Source organism: Sorex fumeus, unplaced genomic scaffold, assembly GCF_029834395.1.
Source record: "Sorex fumeus unplaced genomic scaffold, SorFum_2.1 ptg000098l, whole genome shotgun sequence".
NCBI lineage: Eukaryota > Metazoa > Chordata > Mammalia > Eulipotyphla > Soricidae > Sorex > Sorex fumeus.
This window is the reverse complement of record NW_026606155.1, coordinates 63,667,081-63,676,703: the sequence shown is the minus strand read 5'-3', so window position 1 is coordinate 63,676,703 and position 9,623 is coordinate 63,667,081. Positions and strand designations below refer to the sequence as shown.

At 39.2% G+C, this 9,623-nt stretch overlaps 1 protein-coding gene across 1 annotated transcript in view; it reads left to right on the top strand.

Annotated features, from left to right (window-relative positions):
- The first annotated feature begins 362 nt into the window (after positions 1-362).
- NUBPL (NUBP iron-sulfur cluster assembly factor, mitochondrial) overlaps positions 363-9,623 on the top strand; it is a 286,873-nt gene continuing 277,612 nt past the window's right edge. Inside the window, exons 1-3 of the mRNA XM_056133666.1 lie at positions 363-474; positions 991-1,135; positions 3,492-3,526. Coding sequence (XP_055989641.1) covers positions 367-474; positions 991-1,135; positions 3,492-3,526 — 288 coding nt within the window. The 5' untranslated portion in view covers positions 363-366. The remainder of the gene's footprint in view (positions 475-990; positions 1,136-3,491; positions 3,527-9,623) is intronic.

The window sequence follows — 9,623 nt, the reverse complement described above, 5'->3', positions numbered from 1 at the left end:
GAATACAAAGAAAGAAAGGGTAAAAATCCTTATCAGCAGTAGTGTTTGTGATGGTAGCCTGCACAGTGAGAAAACCTGGTGTCCTTAACAAGTTTCAGCATGTTCAGGTCAAATTTCTAAATTTTCTAGATCTCAGTTTTCTTACCACTGAAAAGAAGATGCTAGGAAGGATTTCCTACCCAAACATCTAGTAAAACGCTGCAAAATGTTTATTCCTGACCACACAGGAATGACTGGTTCAGTGATAAGCCACTGAAACACAGCAGCAGTGAGTTGCTAGGGAGAGAACGCGAAGTGTTGCTACATGACGTCATCACCCCGCGTCCACTCGGTTTCCGGACCCAGCGCGGGGCCGCGTTCTGCGCCATGGGGTCTTGGAAGCATGTGTTGCTTTGGGGTGGTATGTTGCTTCGGGGTGGTGGCCGGGCCGCTGCTGCTCTTGGGAGAAGCCGAGTGTTGGTCTGTCGGCGCCAGGTCCGTGGTGCTGCTAGGCAGGGGAAGAGGGCGGTACTGATGCTGTCGCGGTGAGGCCGCGGGTGCTCGGCCAGTGATTGACCGGCCTTGGCCTAGGACTTGCATTAGCCTCTCGTGTCCACCTACTAGGCGGACCCCGGGACCCCAGCTCGATGGATGTCCTTGGAACATGAGAACACGGATGTAGGACTTGCACGTTTTGCTCTGTCAGTGCTGGTTTATGTAGATTATAGGTCAAAGGAAGGAATCACGAGGAAAATGAAATTCCGTAAACATGCAGCTCACTCTTTTTTTTTTTTTAAAGTCATTTTATCCTGGCGAGTAAATTTCAACTTCAACGGAGTGTCTCAACAATTGTAATGAGTAGCAGTAGGTAATTAACGCGGGTGCCTACCTAGTGAATATAACTAGATTAGAAAATAAACCACTCTTAATGTACAAACCCGAAAATAATTTTGCTGTACAGCATGGATTCTGAGGTGGCTATTTTAAAACTTTTTTTTTTTTTTTTTTAAGTTATCTGGTCCTGAGAGTGAAACCCTAAAACGAAGAACACAAATCATGTCCCGAGGACTTCCAAAGCAGAAACCAATAGAAGGCGTTAAGCAAATTATAGTTGTGGCTTCTGGAAAGGGTGGAGTTGGAAAGTCTACTACTGCAGGTATTAAAGAATATTAATTCAGATCTTGATTATGAATGTAAGACAACTGACAGTTGCGTTGTGTTAAGATAGTTGTTTCATTTTTAAAACGTTAGTGCTTATGAGGTTTCTAATAACTACTTAAATTCTGTCTCAGAACCTGGTTAATGTACCCATTAACTTGGGTTTTGGAGTTAAATAAATGTTGGTACATAGGCTGGTCTTTGACACCTTCACTCCTTGAGGAAAAGATGGTCAGATTTTTCCATCAGACTTCCAAGTTTCCTTTAGTTTAATGTCTAAAATAAATTACTTAAAAGTTAAAATGAATTACTTCAAAACTTTCTGCCTAAAAGTTGCATTGTTTATACCTGAAATCCAGAATTGTTTTATAATCTCAAAATTTTATTTATCAAATTGCTATGCTTAGGTAAGTCCTATACAAAAGCATACAATTGTGATAGCAGTTATAAAGTAGGAATTGTCACTGTCACTGTCCTCCCGTTGTTAATTGATTTTCTCGAGCAGGCCCAGTAACGTCTCCAGTGTGAGACTTTGATCCTTATTTTATATAGGAGACTATAAACTTGGTCAAGTTAAATTAAAAAAAAATTAAAAAGTAATTTTGGGTGCACTAGTAGAGTCTCAGTAGAGTCAGGACTTAACTCCTGACTCTATGTTCAGGCATCACTCTTGGCAGAGCTTGGGGGATCATATGTGGTATTGGGATTGAACCTGGTTAGCCCCATGCAAGGCTAACCTTAACACATCTATTAATTCTGTGTCACTAGTACTCAAGATTTTTATCAGGGCCAGAGAGGTAATAAACAGGTATTGATCCCAGTACAGTTCCCAACACCATATAGTTCCCTTATCACCACCAGAAGAGACCAACCCCTGTGCACAGAGCCAGGAGTAGCATAGTAGTTCCTGAACACTGATGGATATGGCCATGACACTCTCCATTCTTTTTTCCCCAGAGGCAGAAAGATTCCAGAGGGAAGTTATGGTTCTGAGAAGTGAGCCAGGTCCACCTGAAAGTTTTTTTAAATTTATTTTTACTACTTTAAAGAAAACAACCTAGATATCGTTTACAATGTTGTTCTGTAACAAAATATGATCCACAGTATGAGAGTTGTTCCTCAGTCTTGGGAACATGTTACTCTTACACCTTTTATTTTGATGTAGTGTGTCTCTATTGCTGAGCTAAGAATGGATTTGGGCTTATTTATTTTTTTCCTTTATGTCTTTAAGATTTATTGCATAGACTCTTTTGGGAACGTATTTTACTACCTTAGTCTCCATCTGTTTATCTCCTTTTTCCATGTCCATAATTTCATATATGTGAACATTTGTAAATTTGATATTTGGAATTCCTGCTTTACAAGCATTTATTTTTAGTGTATATGCCTGAAGTTAGCATTCCAGTATTTATTTCTAAGATGCAATAGGATCATAACCATTTTAATCTATTAAAAGAGTGATAATTTTTATACAAAACATGTATATACATTAAATATTATTTTTAAGTAGATTTTTTGAATAAAATTGTAACAGATTATAACTGGATTTTTTAAAAATTAGATGAATGTGATTTACAAGGTACAAAGTTATTGATAGTTGAGCTTTAGGTGTGTAATATTTCAACACCAATTCCACCACCAGTGTATAATTAAATTTTTTAAAAGATTAATTTTGGGGCTGACATCTATTGCTTATATTGGATTATTTTGTTATTATTTTGTACCTCCTATATTCTTCTCATTCTTTTATTTATTTATTTATTTATTTATTTCTTTTTTTATTAGTGGAACACCATGAGGTACAGTTATAGGCTTACAAATTTTGTGCTTGGGTTTCAGTTATACAATGATCAAGTGCCCATCCCTCCACCAGTTCCCGTCATCCATCACCACAGGTCCCAGCATCCCCCCCACCCCCCATCCCCCCCCCCGTCCCATCCTGCCTCTGTGGCAGGGTATTCCCCCTTGTTCTCTCTTCTTTTGGGTACTGTGTTTTGCAAGAGAGGCTTTGAGTGGCAATCATGTTTGGTCTATAGACTACTTTTAGCATGCTTCTCCCACCCTGGGAGGGTCCTCACAACACCCTTCATTTGGTGCTCTCTTCTCTATCTGAGCTTCTTTTCACCTAGAACGTGTGGCTGGCCTTCCATTCATGGAGCAAAATTCCTGGTACTAATCTCAGTCATTCCTGGGTGTTAATCTCCCTTTTTGTTGCTTTATTCTTTTAATAAGCAAGGGCTATATGTTACAATTTTCTGTGCTTTTGTAATGACAGTATAAAATATTAAAAAACAAAATGAATTTTAGTATAAGTAAAGTTACTGACTTTAATTACCTTTTTTTATTTCTTATAGTAAACCTTGCACTTGCACTTGCAGCGAATGATTTGGTAAGTATTTTTTATAGAAATATTAATTTATTAAGATGTTACTTAAGATAATGATAAAAAGCATATTTATGTTTTTTATTTACTGTGCCAGAAACTATAGTTGGACAATTAAACAACTGGACAATTGAGCATTGGACAATTGAATTTGTCTGCAGCACTGCAACACTGTCCTCCTGTTGTTCATCGATTTGCTCGAGCGGGCACCAGTAAGGTCTCCATTGTGAGACTTGTTACTGGTTTTGGCATATCGAATACGGAATGGGTAGCTTGCCAGGCTTTGCCATGTGGGCAAGATATTCTCGGTAGCTTGCCAGGCTCTCTGAGACAGGTGGAGGAATCGAACCCAGGTCCCTGGGTTGGCCGCATGCAAGGCAAATGCCTTACCCGCTGTGCTATCGCTCCACCCTGAATTTGTCTAAGAAACAAAAAATGCTGCCATGAATGTTGATTACTATGGTAACCATTAATTTATTAATATTACAATAACCATTTTATAGTAATGATAGTGATGGGAAGGGAATACTGGTTAAGAAATTCAGGGAGAACCGAAGAGATAGTACAGCGGATAGCCTTGCTTGAGTCCCACTCAGTTTTGAATCCCAGTTTTTCTGTATGGGCCCCTGAGCACAGAGCCAGAAGGTAGCCCTGAGCTCTGGCTGGTTGTCGCCCAAAAATCAAAGGGAAAAAAAAAAGGGAAATTCAGGAAGCCAGGATCAGAGAGGTAGTACAGCAGTCAAGGTGCTTACCTTGCATACAACTGACCTGGGTTCTATCTCCAAAGCTCCAAATGGTCCCCTGAGCCTACCAGGAATGATCCCTGAACACAAAGCCAGAAGTAACTCCTGAATACAGGTGGGTGTGGCCCCCACACAAAATAAAACAAGAAATTCAGGAAGCTTTTAGAAACTAGAAAGACAGGAAGTGGATTCTTCTCTTGAACCTCCAAAAATTTTGTGATCCCGCCAAGAGCTTAATTTTTACTCATTTAAATTCATCTTGGATTTCCGTGATAATTTTTTCCAGTGGAAGTTGAAAGACATATACAAGAAGTTATCTTTTTCATTCTTGGAATTCCCAAAGATGTTTTAATTTTTTTTCATTGTTGATAAGTTTGACTAGAAATCTGAATGCAAAGTAATTTCCTTTTTGAAAGTTGAAAATAAGACTTCCTTTTAGCAAGCTAATGAAATGTCTGATGCTAATCTGTTTTATTTTCCTTTGTAGTAGTCTGCTTTTGTTTCCCCACCTAAACGCTTTTAGGTTTTTTCTTTATGTGTTTTGAGGTTAAAAGTGTCATAAATACGTATCTAGTTGTTGATTTTATATTTTTCCTATTTGACAATTGGCCAAGCGATATCAAGAATTGAGTCTTTTTTTTTAAACCTAGGAAAAATTTCTTTATTGATTACTTTTTTGGTTATGTGGTTGTTCTTATATCAGAAACCTGATTAGGTAGATATCGATCCTTTATGCTTATAAATTTTCTCTCATAGTCTTCATCTCTTTGTCTTTTGCTCTGTGTTTTGGAAGATGTCTTACACTGTTGCACACTGTGTAAGTAATTTTATTTGTTGTTATTTAGCCTTTGTGTTTTTTTTGAGTATGTGTATTTTATAATTTATGCAATTACTATAGTAGAGCTAATGGACTTTTTAGATAAGTAGCGGGTAGGGCGTTCGCCTCACAAGCGGCCAACATGGCCGACCCGAGTTCGATTCCTCCGCCCCTCTCGGAGAGCCCGGCAAGCTACCGAGAGTATTTGATATGCCAGACACAGTAACAACAAAGTCTCCAATGGAGACGTTACTGGGCCCGCTCGAGCAAATCGACGATCAACGGGAGGGCCTTTACCTTTTACCTTTTATGATATATATTGAGGATATGTACTTGAACATTGTTTTATGTGGTGAAAAAATTTGACTATCACATTGGCCTAGGAAAAAGGAATTTCTTGGGCAGGTTATAAACCAAGCTCAAAAGAAGACTACTTTGTGGCTTGAGGTAAAGGCCTGATAGGAATAGAGTACGGATTTTCCCTGCCTTTCCCTTGTCTTTCCTACCTTCCCGTGGAAATATATGGCAAGGCAGAATTTGGGAATCATATGTGCCATTCATTTAAATATTGTATCCAGTGACGTATTAGAGCTGTGTCATACTAACTTGTGGGAGTTGATTTTTAGATTTTCAGGAATTTTTTAGAGCAGTTGGTATCATGTTGTTAGTTTGAAATAGGTGATAATAGGAGCATTGAAACTAGGGGAGGGGAGGGGCTGGAGCCATAGCACAGCGCGTAGGGCATTTGCCTTGCACGTGGCTGACCTGGGTTCGATTCCCAGCATCCCATATGGTCCCCAGAGCACCGCCAGGAGTAATTCTTTTTTTTTTTTCCCTTTATTTTATTTTATTTTTTTTAAAGTTGTAGATTTACAATTTTTTGTGCTTTGGTTTCAATTATACAATGATCAGATACCCATCCCTCCACCAGTGCCCATTTTCCACCACCATGGATAATATCCCTCCCACCCCCATCCCCCCATCCCCCCGTCTCTGTGGCAGGGCAATCCCCTGTGTTCTCTCTCTCCTTTTGGGTGTTGTGGTCTGCAAAAGAGGCATTGAGTGGCAAACATGTTCAGTCCATAGTCTACTTTCGACATGCATCTCCCCTCCTGGGAGGATCCTCCAAACATCCTTTATTTGGTGCTCCCTTCTCTATCTGAATAGCCCTTTCCTCTAGGATACCCGGCTGGCCTCTAAGTTATGGAGTAATCCTGCCAGGAGTAATTCTTGAGTAAAGAGCCAGGAGTAACCTCTGTGCATCGCCAGGTGTGACGCAAAAAAAAAAAAAAAAAAAAAAAAAAAAACCTTAGGGGAATTGTTGAATATTGAAACTCAGGTTTCTCACTCTACTCCAGCCAATTTTTAAGCATAAACTGACACACTACTGATCATACACATATTATAATTATATTTTTTGACTTTTCACTTTTCTGGATTCTTTAATTGCCCTTATCACAAATCTCATTCTCCTACAATATACATTTAATCACAGTGGAGAAAAATATCAATACTGGGAGGGAAAGCATAAAGATTCCTGGAAAATGTAGGTAAGTTCTCTGAGATTTATTTTTTATTGTTTTGTTTTGTTGTTTTTTTTTTTTTTTTTATTTGGTATTTGGGCAATATCCAGGGTGCGCAGGATGTCCTTCTGATTCTGCACTGAGAGATTATTCTGCATAGGGCTCTGGAAACCTTATGGGGGATGTCAGGAATCAAACCTTGGTCAGCTGCATGAAAGGCAATCGCCCTACCTATGCACTATCTCTCCTATCTGAGACTGTGAGCTTTATTTTTTTCTTTTTTGGGTCACACCCAGCAATGCTCAGTGGTTTCTCCTGGCGGTGCTTGGGGGACCATATGGGATGCCGGGGATCAAACCCGGGTCAGCCGCGTGCCAGGCAAACGCCCTACCCGCTGTGCTATCGTTCAGGCCCGCTGCGACTGTGAGTTTTTAAGTTGGTTCATTTCAACAAATATTTCATACTCATTGCTAAATAAGTGTGTATATATTTCTTCCATATATGTTTACATTTATTTTGTTCATATATAGCTAAAATAGGCTCAGTAATATTTTCCTCTGAGTGAGAAATTGCTAATTATGACAATACTACGAAGCCTTTCATGTATTTCCTAACAAGACTAGACATGTGTCCTTTAAAGCTTTTACAATCTGTTAGGAAAAAAAAGGAAGATGAATGTCATAAAATGACCTGCTATATCCAAAGTCAAATATAGTTGTGTGTCTAACATAACTTTCTTCTTGCCCACACTCAGTGGTGCTAAGGGGTTACTAAGGGCTTACTCCTGGTTCTGCACTCAAGGGTCATCCTAGTGGGGTTGTGGGACCATATGCCATGCTGGGGATCGAACCTAGTTGGCCCACATGCAAAACAAGTGCCTTATGCTCTGTACTGTTGCTCTGATCCCAGGTAACTTCTTATTCTAGAGAAAATCAGTTTCATGAACATAATTATATTTGATTCTCATAGAAACCTGCAATGTGGTACATAAAGTATTTATCACTTCTACAGCTTATTGATTCTGCCTTCTTGCTACATTTTATCTACTGGAAAATATCCTCATTTCTATTTCTGAAAAATTTTTCCAATATATATCTTCCTAGTTCCACTATTCCCTGTCTAATTAAGGATGGTCTTGTTACTTTTTGGATCATTTGTTTATTGAGGCTTCAAGAGTTAATGAGAAGACTGGAAATATAGTGGGTTGGCTTGCCTTGCACACGACCGATCAACTTCAATCCCTGGCATCCCATATGGTGCCCCTAGCACTACCAGAAGTGATTCCTGAGTGCAAGGCCAGGTTTATCCCTGTGCGCAGCCAGGTGTGGCCCCCAAATCAGAAACGAACCCCCCCTCAAAAAAAAAAACACCCAGAACAATAACAACAAAAATCAGTTATTGATAGCCTACTCCATCCCAAGCACTTAATGTTTGTAGGGAGGACAAAGAAATGAATGAGATACAGTTCCTGCCTCTGAGGAACTCACAGATCAGATCAGCAGACCACAGAAGTGACCTTTTAACAATCCATGCACACATCCACTCAGTACATAATGCCAGATGAATTTTATTGAAGTAAGGAACTGTTGGAATTATGTCCTTGCTCAGAATCACAGATGAATGCTTTTGCTGGTATTCAAAGTCCTCCTTGAATTCGGCTCCCCCTTACCATTCTAGTTTTATTTTTAGCTCCTTTCCTAAAATGGTTCCAGTGCTTGAACCTGGGTTACTTTACTTGTAGCTGCCATTTTGAGCTGGTTATATTCTTAATAACTGCAGCATTTCTTTTACATTTCTTTATTTGGGGGTGAGGTGGTGCTCAAGGGGCTTGCTTGGGAGTTGCTCCTTGTGATACTCAGGGGACATGCAGTTCCAGGGATCAAACCTGGGCCTCCTGCAGACAAAGCATGTAGTCAGCCCATTGAACCTTCTCTCTGGCACTCTTCTTATTGGAGTGTGTTTTTCACCTTTCTTCAGCTTTCTATGTCTTGTCTTCCAGGCTGCCATTGATGGAGATGCTGGTTCTCTTTGCTTAAGGTGCTTGTCAGAGGAGTTGACAGATACCCTTTTAGGATCCTTTTCTAGTGCACTTGCACATGTATTCTAATTTATACTGTGTGAACCCCCCCAGCCCTCAGGTCAGTTCTATGAAGTATTCTCCGAATTCCTCCTGTGAGGCTCATTTTTCTATCTTGTAAAATTCAATGGTACTATTCACTTGTATTATTACTGCAAGTGTGTAATCATTTTGTCAGTAACTAATATAATTAATTTTTATTGAGTATTTATTTTATGTTAAGCTCTTTTCATGACATGGTTCTTTTTAAAGTATTTTTTTAAAAAAACTGAATCACCATGAATTATAAAGTTATTTATGATTTTTAGATGTACAGTGTTCCAACACCAATTCTTTCACCAGTGTCTGAAATGGTTTTTAACACATTTACTCTTCATAACAATAATATGGGAATAGATACTTTAATGGCCCCCAATGTAGATGAGGAGTCAGAAGTCTCAGAAGTCTGGAAACTTAACTCAAAGTCAAATAAAGTAAGTGGTAGGGCAAAGTTTTGTGTCTGCCTTATGACTTATGCTTTCAACCTGCTTGCTGCTACTCCAAGTTTAGGTGCTTATGATGAAGAAATATATTTTCATCCTTGGAGACCCTTAGCAGCTAGCACAATGCTCTGTAACTTAGGAAATGTATATTCAGTATTTTCTGTATGGATAAATGGGGTGCATAGACAGATTTTCCCAGTATGTAAGTGCAAAGTTTCATTTTCTTTTGTTTTTTATTGTTGTGGCATGAGAGGTCTGTCTCTGTTCCTGTAACTTAGTTGCCTACCCACTTTTTTTTTTTAAACTTCTTAACAGATGAGATACTACTTGGCTAATGTTTGGTGTTATTAGAACGATGTCATCAGCAAAGCGGAGGTGGTGTAGTTGCTGACCATCTATCTTCACTCCCATTCCTTCCCATTTCAGTCATCACTTGACATTCTCGAGGGTGCACTGAAGAG